The sequence below is a fragment of the Trachemys scripta genome, chromosome 5, assembly GCF_013100865.1.
Source record: "Trachemys scripta elegans isolate TJP31775 chromosome 5, CAS_Tse_1.0, whole genome shotgun sequence".
NCBI lineage: Eukaryota > Metazoa > Chordata > Testudines > Emydidae > Trachemys > Trachemys scripta.
The window spans coordinates 38,177,079-38,192,283 of record NC_048302.1 but is presented as its reverse complement, the minus strand read 5'-3'; the positions used below and the strand labels follow the sequence as shown (position 1 = coordinate 38,192,283).

General features: G+C 41.6%; 1 protein-coding gene across 4 annotated transcripts in view; it reads left to right on the top strand.

The window, feature by feature from the left end:
* PDE5A (phosphodiesterase 5A) overlaps window positions 1–15,205 on the top strand; it is a 99,334-nt gene that overhangs the window by 27,167 nt on the left and 56,962 nt on the right. For all 4 annotated transcript variants that reach the window (XM_034771040.1, XM_034771039.1, XM_034771042.1 and 1 more), the window contains exons 4-6: window positions 10,897–10,968; window positions 13,688–13,777; window positions 15,054–15,191. In XM_034771040.1, the coding sequence (XP_034626931.1) occupies window positions 10,897–10,968; window positions 13,688–13,777; window positions 15,054–15,191 (300 nt within the window). The remainder of the gene's footprint in view (window positions 1–10,896; window positions 10,969–13,687; window positions 13,778–15,053; window positions 15,192–15,205) is intronic.

Below are 15,205 nucleotides of genomic sequence, written 5' to 3'. Positions count from 1 at the left end.
GGCCTATCAGGCTCAGGACTGGAAAACACTGCTGTATGTACTCTTCAGGCTCAGAGCAATGGGAGATTTACATAGTGCTAGGTCTGTTTGTGACAAGCTCCTATTTTCCCCATGAAGAATTACAGATGCAAGCTGGCCAATCTTTGAGTTGGACTTGAAGGGTTTTGAAGCAAGTTCTGATATCTGCAAGCCACTCCTGCACAATCTCTGGTAACTAAATGGAGCCTCTGTCCCATCCTACAGAACAACCATTGCCACATAGTTTGCTTTGGCATTCCAGAATATGCCATCTGATGTTTATAACTATTCAGAAAAATCAAGAGAGAAGAAAGATGAGAAACCTCACTTTTACGCTACAAAGGGAAAAACAAACAAACTTGCCATGAGTGAAACCATTTCAAACTATATCTATGTTTAAAACTGTCATACAGTGACTGCAAAGCCATTTGAAACATGCCATTTGGTTCCTTCTGGGTTTTTTCTTCTGGCAATTCTCTAATGACAATAGATAACTCCATAACCTGATACCCTCTTAGTTTATGAAATCAGCCACACTTACTATGAAATGTAAGAGAAAACACACAGAACTCTAAAATTGACTGAATTCTTATCATCAATGGTACCGTGACCACTAGTAAAAAGTTGGTATTAGCCAGCTGTTACCATATAATTACCATGGTTATTTCTTGTTTTATTTATAAGGGGAAACTGTGGTGTCTGTTGGCCACAACTGTAGCTGTAGATCAGGGGTGGCACGTGTGCCGAAGGCGGCACGCAAGCTGATTTTCAGTGGCACTCGCATTGCTCTGGTCCTGGCCACCGGTCTAGGGGGCTCTGCATTTTAATTTAAATAAGCTGCTTAAACATTTTAAAAACCTTATTTACTTTACATACAACAATAGTTTCGCTATATATTATAGACTTATAGAAAGAGACCTTCTAAAAATGTTAAAATGTATTACTGGCATGCAAAACCTTAAATTAGAGCGAATAAATGAAGACTCGGCACACCACTTCTGAAAGGTTGCCGACCGCTGTTGTAGATCTCGATTATTTCCAGTTCAGTGCTACAGTGCATTTTCAGGAAGCCGGATTGTTAAAAGTACCTTCCTTCTACTGAGAAGATAGCTCGTTCATTTTGGTTAGGAGAGCCATAACACAGCCTTCCAACATTCTTAATGCACCAAGAGTACTCCTCACTGTAGGAGAGACGCCTACCCCTATATTCCCAGGGCTTAAATTCTTATAGAGTATTTTCCAGCGCCCCCCACACCCCATCCAACATGCTATAAAAACTCCAGGGGGTTGAAAATATTTACCGGAGCTCTGCTCCGGTCAGCTCCAGATGAATTTAAGCCCTCTGTATTCCTCTGTACATGTGCTGTTCCAGATCAGCCATGATCCAGCAAATAACTTAAACACATGCTTAACTTTGAAGCCAATAAGACTACTCATGTGCTTAAAGTTCAGGATATGTTTAAGTTCTTTGTTAGACTGAGGGTCTGATGCTCAGCTTTATGCTCAGCAACCTTTAAGCAGTATCTTTCTCTGCAAGTTTAGTTCAGTGGGAGTACACTACCCAACATGAGTAAGGATGGCAGAATCAGACTCTTAATGTTCTGTCCCAGGAATGGGAGTATGGGATAACTGCACATTTCATATGTGACCTTGGACCAAGTCACTTCTCCTTTTTGATCCTCAGCTGTAAAATGGGTATAATAACACTTCTTTACTTCAGAAGGGTGTTCTAAGTTATTTAATTTATTAACATTTGTAAAGTGTTTTGACAGCTTCAAATCAAAGGCATTGTATGTATTATACGTGCAAAGTATCACTTATCACAAGCTAACTGCAGTGAACAGGCAAGCTAATACCTTGTAGCCTGAGATTTCATGATTTATCAGCAAGAGAGAACAGCAGCAGGAGCCCTGGGATGGTGGCAGCCCAGAACCTTGATCTCTACTGACTGCATAGACTGAGTCTCAGAAGATTTTTTCCATCCCTGAGGTACACCTTTGGTCCTCTAAAATGACTCATAGATGCCTAAGAACACAGGAGTGTCACTGATTTAGCCTCAGGCACCTTTATGCTTGAAGTGAGTGGGTTCCAATTGCATTTGGTTTTGGATGGATTCATAGATCTGAAAATGGACTACAGAAATTGCTGTAAATCGTCATCTCCACTTCTGAGCACTTCTCCATCTAATTTTTCAGACTTGTATATGACCATTATAAAACCATTCCTTTCAGAAACATCCTGTAGAACTGCATAGTAAATTATTTTTGTGTGTGAAAATTTGTGGATAGAATTCTAAGTTAAATTCATGGTTGGTTTAGAAAGGAGATCATTCGCTATTAAATTCTATAGACTGTCTACAGTAGCTTCTATAAAATCCTATTTTGGTTTCATCCTTATTAACTGTATATAGGATTTTCCCATATGGGAGTTTTGAGCTGAATTAACTCCAAGCCCTGAGCAGGAGTACATGAGATTCAACTTCCTGCTGGCCTGCTAGGTGAATGTTTCATTCTGGAAAAGATCACTACAGTTGTTTGGTTTAATTTTGTTTTTATTTTTGCCTGCTCTTCTGTCACTGGGAAGCGCTTTGCTACAAATCAGGGGTGCTATGCTTTTTATAACAGCTTTTTTGTTATTTGTTTTTTGCTGTCTTGCTGACTTTTATTTTTATAAGGCTTAGCCAAGGGCGTTAATGACAATCAACCTGGGAAGGTGGTTCTTACCTCCTTCCCACAACGTAGACATAGTTGAATTATGCTTATGCCCTGATGTTGATGTTGCCTAATGAGCACCTGTACATCTTGGCACTCCAACAGTTAGCTAAGGCACATTATGGTGAAGAGCATTAGAAATGAAAGTGTTGTTAGTTAAAAGCTAGAGTCTGTAAGTAAATATCTGAGCAGGACTGCATACTTTTGTAGCCATTAATCACGCTCAGCCTCTGCAGGGATGAGGAAGCAGAATAAGCCTAAAATCACACAGGCCATAATTTCATATCAGTTGCCCCCCCCCCCGCCCTTTTTTTTTTAAAGCAGATAGTGTTGAATTTCCTCCTTCTGTCACCATTATTTGGTTTAGTGAATCATCTTTCTTCTGGTGCTGGCTTTATTGAATCATTAAATCTTCTCAGGAAGCAAAAGAATGTTCTTAAAGTCAGTGAAAAGGAAGTGACTGTGAAAAAGGGCACTGGCTCTCTTTGAAGTAGCTTTCACAGAATTAGGCCTGAGAGTGGCGTGTACAAAAATGCAGCAAGAAGCCATCCAGATAAAATAAAATTCAGAACACAGCCATCAGCACTGAAGAAATGTCTGCTGTGTTCCATGAAATCCTGAGGGGGTGCACTGCCACTGGTAGGTATAGAAGTCAGCTATCCATTTCAAACAGTTAGTGACTGTGGTGACCTCTGACAATTAAGGGAAAGAGAGAGAGAGAATTCCTTTTATAAGTTGAATCAAGCCTTATGAAAGGGAATAGCTGACATTCCTGGAGCCAAAAGCCTTCCATCTATTGAACAATTAGCAACAATAGAAGCTTCCCCACACTGTGCAGCTATGCTTTGGTGGGAGGAAATGAGTATGAAGGGCGGTTATTCCTATTTATTTCTTGATCTCCCTTCTGTGACTGATGACAAGGGATTTGAATTACTGCCAGTTGTGAAGTTGCATTTGTTTGTGGTGTTGGGTTGTCTCCTATAAACTGGAGAGACGCTACCAAAACATGTAGCCTCTGATCTAATAGGAGTATTTCCATCGACTTTATTGATAGCTGGATCAGAACCTTAGGTCCCCCCTCTCTGACACACACACTCACTCACTCTCTCTCTCTCTCTCTCTCTCGGCCAGCGTCTGATCATAGCTCCTACATACTTCTCTAGTGATGTGTGAAGGGGCTGCAACAGTCTGGGGGATAATTCCCCTTATATAGAAGCTGCATAAGGTTGGCACATGCAGTCCTCTGCTTCCCTCCCTCACCACCACAGCATAAGGGCTGTGCTGGGGCTGAAAAAGGGAATAACTAACACTCAGCATTGCAGCCCATTGGCAACCATAGAGTGGCTGTCATAAATTAGAGGTTTTCTGATGCAGGTAGATTGCTTGTTATTTCAGTCCTTAACGCTCCCTGTGTCTCAGAGTTTCCAGTCCTAAATTCTTCCCTGCCAACTTCTGCCTGTCATTCCCCATCCCCGCTCTTTCTAAACCCCATCTAAACCCTCACTACTGGGGCTCTGGGAATACAAGAAGCATACAGGACGTTTTTGTGGGCACATTACAAGAGTAACAAGAAAATGAAAAATAGCTAACTTGGCTTCTGTTGCTAAACTATTCAGCTTTCAACCCTGTTCACACATCACCTGGTTATTAAAGAATTAAGGAAGGTAAAATATTGGGCCTAAGCAACAAGACATTGTCTAATAAAACATGTTTTCTTCTTGTTGCTGATTCTTTTACACCAATGCAGTGTCTTCACCAGCTAAAAAGTGCTTGAATGTCTGTGGATTGTTAATGTTTGCAGCATCCTTCAGGGCTTACAGAGAGCAGTAGAGGAATTCTATAGACCCCAAATATGCTAGGTGCAGTGTGGATTCCACTCTTCTAATACATGCAATTCAGGCAGGCTTTTTTGTGTTCATAGATGCATAGATTTCAAGACCAGAAGGGACCATTGTGATCATCTAGTCTGGCCTCTTGTATAACATGGGGCATAGAACTTTCCAAAATAATTTCTAGAGCAGATCTTTTAGCTGTATATCCAGTATCATTGTCACAATCACTTTGGGGCTAGATTTCCTTCAGGTGTAAACTAGCCTAGCTCCTTTTGAAGTCAATGGAGCTAAACCAAATTACACCAGCTGAAGATCTGACCTATTTTCATTTATGATTTGCTTGCAAGAAATTTTTTTGAGGTGTTTTGGTTTTGTACTAAGCTTAGATCTCTCTAAAATACAGATCCTATAATCTTCATGACCTGCGTGCTGTCATATGAAGCACATTTGTCCTAATTACCTAATTACTCCAGAGACTGGAACAGTTTTATATGTCTCTTCCTAATTGCCTGCCTGTAGGAATATTTCCCATAGTTAAATAAGTAGCTTATCCACCTGATTTTTTTTTCTCATTATTGTCACTGGGCCAAATCTCACAGAAATCAGTACAGTTTGTTGGAATTTGTACTGTTGTCAATGAGGTCACAATCCATTTATCTTGTATGTAGAAATGGCAAACACCTCTCAAACATCTTTAAACATTTACAGTGTCACTGAACCAAAAATTGCTAAGGTTTGTCATCCACTTCGAATTTTTATCATCATAAGAAAAGCCATGAATTTCTAACCGTTTTATTCCTTTTTTTTAAACACCTATTAATGAAGGGCTTTACAGGGATCTAAAAAGAGCACAAGTTCTCTTGGTATGCATCCTTCTCTCAGTAAAAGAGAAATCTGCAGTGCTAATGAGAAGAGACTAAATGGTCTTTTTAGTATATGCTAACATAGTCCTTTTACTGTTTCCTTATGGCTCTTTAAGCACCACAAGCTTTCCTTTCATAGAGGAAAGGTGTTTACACAGGATAAAAGTGCTCACCTTTCGGATGCCTCAGAGAGCCTGTGAGCTCATTAAAATTGTCTTAGCTCCTGTGGTTCAAAGCTAATAAAAATACAAGAAGGCCAGTGGTGTGAATAAAGACCTGAGCATCAGCCAGTGTGCCTGTAGGTTACTGCAAGAGCATGTGAGGGGGCTAGACAATTTACTTACTGTTCAGAGGCTGCAGCTGTACTTAAGGAAAGCTGCACCTCAGTACAGCAGTGTGAATGCTCATAGGATAAGGGGCATCGTTCATTGTGTATAAATAGGGTTGCCAATTTTGGTTGGATATATTCCTAGAGATTTCATCACATGACATAATTTTTATAAAGATTAATCTTTTAATTCCTGGAGAGTCCAGGCCAGGCCTGGAAGGTTGGCAACCCTGTGTATAAATCATATGCACATTCCTGTTCCCATTGAAGTCAATGGGAGTTTTGCTGTATGGAGAATTGAACCGCATGGTCCTTACAATAAAATCTTTATTTAAAATGGACATTTTTCAGTCTCTAGCTGGTAGTGGCCCATCCAAAACAATGACCTGATTTGTGACACTGATATTTTGGGAAGGCTCATGTGAGAGACTTTAAATTGTCTTCTCTCCCATTAAGAGAAAACTATTTTTCCATCCTCCTTAAGTACTGGCTTAACAGTTATAACTTTAATGAATAACAGTTAAACACAATTCTTCAGACATGTGCACAGCAAAGTTCTTTTGATGTTGTCTGTACTAAAAGCAGGATGGAAAATACCATTGTTTTAACCGTTCACTGGACTTTACACTGCTAGGGTCACAAATAATGCCATGTCTCTGGAGCATGGTCGTGACTCACCGCAAATGTGCCAAAAATTCTGAATTGAATCGAAAACATAATTTCAAATAAACCGCCGTGCTTCTCACTATGTAACTTTTCAGATTCTCATGCTCCTTCTACACTGGTGAGTTACATAGTCATAATTTGCCACCAGTGCAGCTCCACCGCAAGTAGCAATGGAAAGGTAGGGCAAATGTGATCCAGCTGCTTTTAGCGTATCTCTGAATAGGATTTGACACCGTGATTAAGTTCCTGGATCCTGTCCTACTCTTCAGCTTCCATTCTTGTTAAATTTGTTCTCACTGGTGGAGCTGTATCAATGTTGATTTACAGCTATAAAGTGTTCTTGTATAGCAAAGGCTAGAGCAAATTTTACTTTTGCCAGCCCTTTTAGGTCACAGTTCTTGGTTGGTGTCAATTGGCATAGCTGCCTTGAAGGCAGTGGATCTGTGCCAACTTATACCAGCTAAGGACTCAGATTCCAACCTTATCTATCTAATAGGTGCTCTATGAAAGAGACTGATTTATTGATTACAGTGCCATGTAAAATATGGGGAGGGTAAAAGGGTGTAGGAAAGATACATAGATCTATATTTATATTGTTCATAATAGTAATAAATATAATATGAATCAAAGGACTTTTTTTTGGAATGGCAGAAGCATTAAGTAGAACACCCTTTGGGCTTGATTCTCCTCTCATTTACAGGGTAAATCAGGAGAAAACCACTGAAACCCCACTGTTTGTCTTCAGAACCCATCTTTCCTTCCTATTGGACCCTGCTGTTAAATCACTAAGTTAAACTTATGACACTGCCATCTTTCATGTGGCAAAAGATCGTGAGCTCATCAGCACAATAGTAAATGTAGGTTCAAGAAGAAGCTAAGCTAGTTTGTGGGATGGTGCACTGTTTGTCAGCACACAGATAGTTGTAATAATTGGAAGGGGAACACAGATAAATACTGTCCAAGTGAATAACTTCTTTGGACAAATATTCTCTATCTTCACATTTGCTCCTGTGAAAGTCTGTGTTTAAAATCCTTTGTTTTTGTTGGCTTCTGTCACAGACCCCAGTTTCTAAAAAGGATGTCCATGTCCTTCATCTGAAAGGGCGGCTCTAAATTGGTCACAAATTGTGGACTAAGCTTCAGAGCAGCCCTGCAATTTCATTTCTGCCCAGGCAGCAGAATCACACCCTGCAGCAGAGAGCTGGAGTCAGTGCTAAGCAGTGGTCTGATTTCCACCCTCATCTGTGTGCGTAGTTTAGCCAGTTGCTGGCTAGATGGATTTTTGGTGGATAGGAAGAGTTAGAGAACCCATGTGCAGCTTACTGCAGCAGCTGAGAAACAGCTTTATGTGATCAGAGGATACATACAGAATGGGGAACAAATAAAGAGAAGCAAATAAAACCAGAGGGGGAGCCATTACAAAATCCAGGCTGGGTATAGGCAGTAGGCCTGGGCCAGATTAAAACTCAAAGTGAATTGCTAAATTTTAAGGTGGGGATTGTATCTGAATTTCCTTTGGGTACTAATCCATTTAGTGATTTATAGATTGATAAATGGAATTAAGTTTTGAATTTTCTCTCCCTCAGCCTTTTGAATCCCCATCCTCAGTTTGAAAGTACGTGTGTATGTGGGATGGGAAGACGGGTTCCCGCCCAAGACCAAACAGAAATTTGAGCCTTGATATGTCAATTGCATGTGTAAAAGGTCTCCGTGATTACATTTTGTTACCCTGAAAGTGCAGCTACATTGGAAAATTAGGCCCTCAATCCCTTGGGCATGGTAAGAAATAATAGATCAAATCCTGACCACTTCAGTGTCTGCTTTGCTGCTAGTCTGTTGGTTCAAAGCAGCCAAAAGCCCAATTTAGCCTCTCTCTGAGGATTCCCCTGGCACAGGCCTCAGGGTGGGGGGACAGAAGGTGTCATCCTTCCACCTTTCCCAGCCTCAGACTCACAGCAGAGCTGTGCCAGATTATGGATCTAATCCAACAAGTATCCCATAGAGGCAGATGACGGCAAAACTGAACTACTGTTCCTTTTGTTTTACCCTTCCTTTGAGGTAGTTTGTTCAAGTGGGATATTCCTGCATTGACCCATATGGTGAGAAATACATCATGCAGTTTTCACTTGCCACCTGTATTAATTGATAAAAATTGCATTAGCATTTAGAAATAAATTCAATTTTCTTCAGGTCTAGTGCTGCCTACAGAATGCTGTTAGTCAAAGAGTGTCTGAACATGCCCCGGGAGGTATTCGGTGGGAGGTGAGAGCATTCAGCACCCCCAGGAGACATGCTGTGGCTTGTCGAATTACTTAAAATTTCCACCATGTTTTGAGCAAACACTCTGCTCTTCCAGGTTCATTCTGCACCTTTTATCTAAATAAGCACACTGCATCAAAGGGTCACTTTTGGGGCTGAATTTCTCCTTTTCAGTAGGTCCCAAAAATATGAGAAATTCAGATCTTAATTGACTTCCCTGGAGGATTATTTTTTGTATTCTAAGAAGTAAAGTTTTAATCTCACCATCGAGAGAGAGTTATATTAGGAAACTTGAAATCAGAAATTCCCCTTTTTTGTATACAAAAAAGATTCAGTTAGGAATTTAAAGTAACTTGAAGTTAAACAAGCTTTTATAAGAGTTCATCCTAGCGGGAAATACAGCTTGTCTGTTGATTTCTGTAATCATTTCAGAGATTACAACAGAAAGTATTTTTCTGGTTAAAGCAACAAGGAGTTTTTACTATCTGGGGAGTGACCTGATATATGCAGATTATATGATATGTAGAGGATCTTTATGTGAGGCCAGTTGGATGTTCATTCTAATGCCTTTGATAAGACAACAAAATATCTGAAAGTTAGGACATTGGTTATGTCCAGAGCTCTAGTGAATAAGGGTATCAAACATGGACTCAGGTGACCTGGGTTCAATTCCTAGATGAGTCATAGACTTTCTCTGTGGCCTTAGGCCTGTCACTTATCTATCCTGTGCCTGAGTTCCCCATCTGCAAAATGGAGTACTTCCCATGGCAGCTATGAGAGTGTAATCCATTAATTGTGAGGTGCCCAGACACTATGGTAGTGAGGTATGTGGATAGAGTGCAATATTCACAGTGTTAACAGAGGAAATATATCTTTGTTAGGGTGCCTGCTTAATATATTTTTAGGAAAAGCCTAACTTTTAAAAAATTCCTTAGTTTGAAGAATAAATGTGAATCCAGTAAGAATATTACATATGTATTATATTTATAATCCTTGTTTATCATCAAGAAAAAATCCACATTAGCAAATTATTTGGGTACAAATTGGGGAAAATACATTCAGATTCTAAGAACAAAATCCTGGACTCTACCAACAGCCCCAGGAAACAGGGGCTCCACCTCAAAAAACAGCAGAGTTACTCCCAGGCCACTACTACAGGCTTGTGGTTGAAGAAGTGCCGGTAGCTGTTGTTACTCCCTGGGAATAGCTTGGTTCTGTGTAATCATGGATCTACTCTCCTCCTCTTCCTCAGACCTATCCCTATCTCATCTCAACAAACCCCTTGTGTGCTGACCTATAAGGGGTCCTCACCGAGCACAGAGTGCAGACCCCCTGCACAGGCTACTTACCACCAGCATCTCAACTCCCAAGTAGTAGATTCCATTGTATTCAAGGCCTTCCATGGCTGCAGAGGATTTGCCCCATAGGGACTAGGGCCATGCTTCAGCAAGGTACAACAATATGTGCCTATCTTTAAGCACCTGAGCAGTCCCACTGAAGTCACTGTGACTACTCACATACCTAAGCTATGCAGGTGCGTACATATCTTGTTGAAGTGGGGCCTAGTCTAGTACAATTAAATCAGCTACATCAACACAATATTTAGTCAGCCTCAAAAGTAAGTTAAAAAGTAGTTTTGAGTACTGCACCTGCCTCTGAATCCTATTGGTAATTTTTGTGGCAATCACATTTTCTTATTTTAAAAAATGTTTTTTATTATTATTTATTATCATCATTTGTCTTGTGGTAGCACAGATGAGTCCCAGCCCTGGACCAGGACCATGTGCCAGGTGCTGTACAAACACAGAACAAAAAGATGGTCCCACTCTTTTGTGTGAAAGACCCAGACAAACAAACTGAGTGACTGAGTATGGAAAATGTCATCAAGTGCACAAAGTAAAGAAACTGGCTAATATGGGGGAAATGTCTACACTCTTTCTATTATAGCAATCTTAGGTGTCAGTAACAATAGTAGGTAAAAACATTCAATCCAGTAGTACAATTTTTTTAGTTGAGAACATCCAATACTAAAGAGCTAGTCAGTAATTTATAAAAATAAATAAATGAAAACCGTAGACCCAACTCTCAAACTAGCCAAATGTTGAGTGTAAAAGTACCTGTAATCAGCGCTTGTCATCTTCTGTAAATATTGCTTTCCAGACAGTGCAGAGGCAAACTCCTCTTGATTACCTAACTCTTCTTTATTTTCATTGCATTAGGTTGTTGGTGTGGCTCAAGCTATCAATAAGAAATCTGGAATTGGTGGGATATTCACAGAGCAAGATGAAAAGGTATAAGGGATGTGGAGAGAGAGAGAGAGAGTGTGTGTGTGTGTGTGTGTGTGTGTATATATATATATATATATATATATATCAGTGGTTTTCTTTTATGACAGCTAGAAATCTTGAAGTTATCCAAACTGCACTAATCTTTGAATAAATAAAAAATGAAACTGTAATTCTTTCTGCATTGCAGAAATGTCAGTGTGAATCAGTTTAATTTCTGGGTCAGTTTGGTTTCTCTCTTCTATTAGGATTCACAATGTTTCTGTGCTTTATTGAATGCATTATAAAGGGGTGTAGGCTTAACAGCTAGTAGTTGAAGTCACCTTATCTCAAAGGAATGTCACAATGGGCACTCAGTAGCAGCTTAACATTAAAACTAAAAAGCTTGCCAAGCAGCTTTTAAAATTACTACATAACTTAATTTCTGTGTACACTAGTTGTAGAAAGAAATAAAGCACTGCATAAATTACAGTCATGTCTGACATAATCAGTAGTGCAGAAAGCACATAGATTCTGAACTCTCACATTGCAGGCACTTTCAGAATGCTCTCAGACTTAACATGCAAACTGTGGTGCACCACGAAAGGCCAAAGAAGTTGACTTAAGCCTTGGCAATAACAAAGTAAGAATTTACTCCTTCCCTGTTCCAATGGAATGCATAATGAACATCTGCAGGACATCAGAATTAATCCCTTTCCTGAAGAGAAACAGCTCTTGGCTTCGCTACTTAAGCAAGATTTGATTTCCACTTTTAAAAATATTTAATTCCTTATATACTAGATGCTCATTTTGTGTGTTCAGTTTTTAATGGTGAGATTTTAGTTGGGTTGGTTCCCCAAAACTGCTTCTTATTCCAGTACAGTTCTACCAGGATAAAACATGAAGATCAATCATTTGTTTCTAAAAAAGATGGGAGATTCCTGATGAAATGGCAATAAGAGATCAAGACCAACCAAAGAAAACATTTTATGTATGATTACCAAAAATAACCTTCAACATACCAATTACTACCACAAAGTGAAAACAAAAAACTGCAATGTGTATATCTTTGTTTAGATTTCAAGGGTTTTTTGTTTTGGTTTTTTTCCAATGCTTAAATTTAATTGGGAGTATTATTCCAGAGGGCATTCTGCACCAAAAAAAATAAAAATTCTGTGTACTATATTTTAAAATTCTGCAAATTTTATTTGTCAAATAAATGTGGAGGCTCCAGCATGGCATTGGGGAGCACAGGCCACTGGCTGCACAGAGGTGGGAGATCACTGTGCAGCTCCCCCCCCAGAACATGGACTCAGCAGTGAGGCTGCACCCAACCCTGACACAGTGCAAGGACCAGAAACACCTCAGGGCCCTGCCCTTCCATGTGGGCAGGCAAGCTCAGCAAGGCAGAATTCAAGTGTTGGGGGATCCAGGTGTGGTTTGAGAGGGTTCTGTGTGGTGCAGTCTGGGTGCGGACAGCTCAGTGGAGGATCTGGGTTTGGGGGTAGGGGATCTGAATGCACAGGGGCTTGTTGGGGGGTTCTGGATGCAATGGCAATGGGACTCTGCAGGGGGTCCAGATGAAGGTGGTTGGGGCTCAGTGCACGGGGGGTGGGGATCTGGGTGCGGTGGGGATAGAGCTTGTCAGGGGGGTCTGGGTGTGGGAGGCTCAGTGCGGGATCCACATGCTGGGGGAGTGGGGCTCCAGGTGCAGCTGGTTGGAGCTTGGTGGGGTGGGGATTTGGGTGCGGGTGGCTTGTTAGGGTAGTCCAGGTGCAGAGGGAATGGGGCTTATCAGGGTGGGTTCTGAGTGCAGGGGGGTGAGGCTTAGCAGGAGGGTCTGGGTATGAGTGGGTCTGGATGCACGGGGGTTGGGCAGATGGGAGAGCAGCTCCCTGTATAGGGTTCCCTCCCTCTGCAGCTAAGGAGCTATAGGTTCAGGAAGCGGGGTGAGGGGGAAGTTTGCAGAGCTTCCTGCAGCCCGGGGAGAAATCTGGGGGTGGGTCTGACCCAGGCCCAGATGCCATGCAGGGAAAGAGGAAGTCCTGTATTCACAAGCCCAGTTGGGACTAGCAGTGGGGGGCCAGTGGCTTGGCTCGGGCTCGGCCAGGAGAGGGCCTTCAGGTGTGGGGGGCCGACGGCTCGGCCCAGTGCTGGGGCCGGCCCGGTGCTGTGATGGGGGCCAGCGGCTCAGCCAGGAGAGGGCCTTCAGGGGCTGGGGGGCTGGGGGCTTGGCTCAACCGGGGTGGGGAGGGAAAGGTGGCTTGGCCCAGTGTGGCTGGGATGGGTGGGCCGGGGCTCCTCTGGTCGCGGGGGACCCCTCAGGGCTTCTCCTGTTGCCGAGGGTGGGGGGGCCCTCAGGGCTCTGTCATGCAGGGGAGCGGGGGCCTTGGGCAGAAGGGGTGGAGTCAGCGTGCTAATCTCCCCAAAGCAGGGGTTCACCCGCCACCCATGATGGGAGGGCTACTGCATAAGTTGCACAGATAATAAGGCACATACCAAAGACCATTGTTTCTTCTTTCTGTGTATTTACAGGTTGACCAAAAAACTGTACTGCCAGAGTTCTGGCCATAGCCAGGATGATTTGATGGACTTTTATTAAAAGATGTAAACAAACATATTTATATTGAAGCTGAAAGCTTGGAAAGAGAAAATAATAAAAACCTAGTTCTTCAGACACATTAAGTGAGCATTTTGGATGTGAAAATACAACCTTGTTAGAAACATTTAATTATCTGTTTTTCAGGATTTTGCTGCTTATCTGGCATTTTGTGGAATCGTTCTTCACAATGCTCAACTATATGAGACATCACTGCTTGAAAACAGGCGTAACCAGGTATGTCCAACAGGTTTATTCTAGCCTGGGATGTGGCATTTGTGATGGGCAGGTAGTAGTTAATGCTTGTTATTTACAGCTTCTGGCTTTCACCATATGGTAGATGTTCCTTGCATATGTTAATTATTTATTTGTCTCTTTGTGGGACTTCCTGTGCCTCTCTATTAAAACCCTAGTACCAGCTGTCCTGCATAATGGGCTGGCAGCAGAATATTAAGTAAATTTCAGATTTTTTTAAAATTAATGCTTAAATTTAATTGGGAGCATGCTGCTTTAATACTTCATCTAGAGAGTTATTCCTGGACTCTGCACCTTGTGGAGGGCTGTGCATAAATACCTATAAATGTCTTCCCCGTCAGTATCCTGGGTTCTGCATAAAGTCAGAATGTGTCTTGTTGCATGTGCATGTTCCAGAGTGTGAGGCTTATATAGCTCAAGCATTTCTGCCAAAGTTATTCTCATTCAGCCTGTTAGACTCCCTTACACCCACAAACAATCACTTACGGTATCTGCAGCAACAGTGGAAAGCAGAGCTGATCTTTCTGTGTGTTTCTAATTGTGCATCTTACAGCCATCCTCTTTGTTAAAGAGTTATTTATACCACTGCTATTTATTGAGGAAAGTATCTGGATCCACCACACACAATATGAAAAAAGGTGTGTAGAGGCAAATGGGCAGAAACTGTTCCAAAGATTTCCAGCAGGGTAGAATTTCAAAGTTGTTCCTTGAGTTTACAGATCAATAAACGTGTCAGGCTAGATTCTCAGACCTGGTTTCATACCCTTCGTGCCACCTGAGTGGGGAGCAGGTGATATAATCTGGCCACATCTGGCTGGTTGAGAATTCTCCCAGCAGCATCTCCTAAATCTATCAGGCTATAGTTGGATACTGTATCTAGCTAGCTACACTCTTTGCCTCTCTCATCAAAGGTGTTCACAATGGATGCCATTAATGACATCCCACATAGCCTGTTGCCCTGCAAAAACTTAAATTAAAAGGGATAGCTCAGTGGTTTGAGCATTGGCCTGCTAAACTCAGGGTTGTGAGTTTAATCTTTGAGGGAGCCATTTAGAGATCGGGGGCAAAAATCTGTCTGGGGATTGGTCCTGCTTTGAGCAGGGGGTTGGACTAGATGACCTCCTGAGATCCCTTTCAACCCTGATATTCTATGACCAAAGTTATCAGACTGGTGAAAAAAATCCAAGGGGCTAATAAATATAATTATCATTTAACTCCTAGTTATTAGAATTTTCACAAAGGGTTTCTTTTTGTCCAGGTGCTTCTTGATCTTGCTAGCTTGATTTTTGAAGAGCAACAATCTTTGGAAGTAATTTTGAAGAAGATAGCTGCAACTATAATCTCCTTCATGCAGGTGCAGAGGTGCACCATTTTCATAGTAGATGAAGATTGCACTGTGAGTATCAAGTG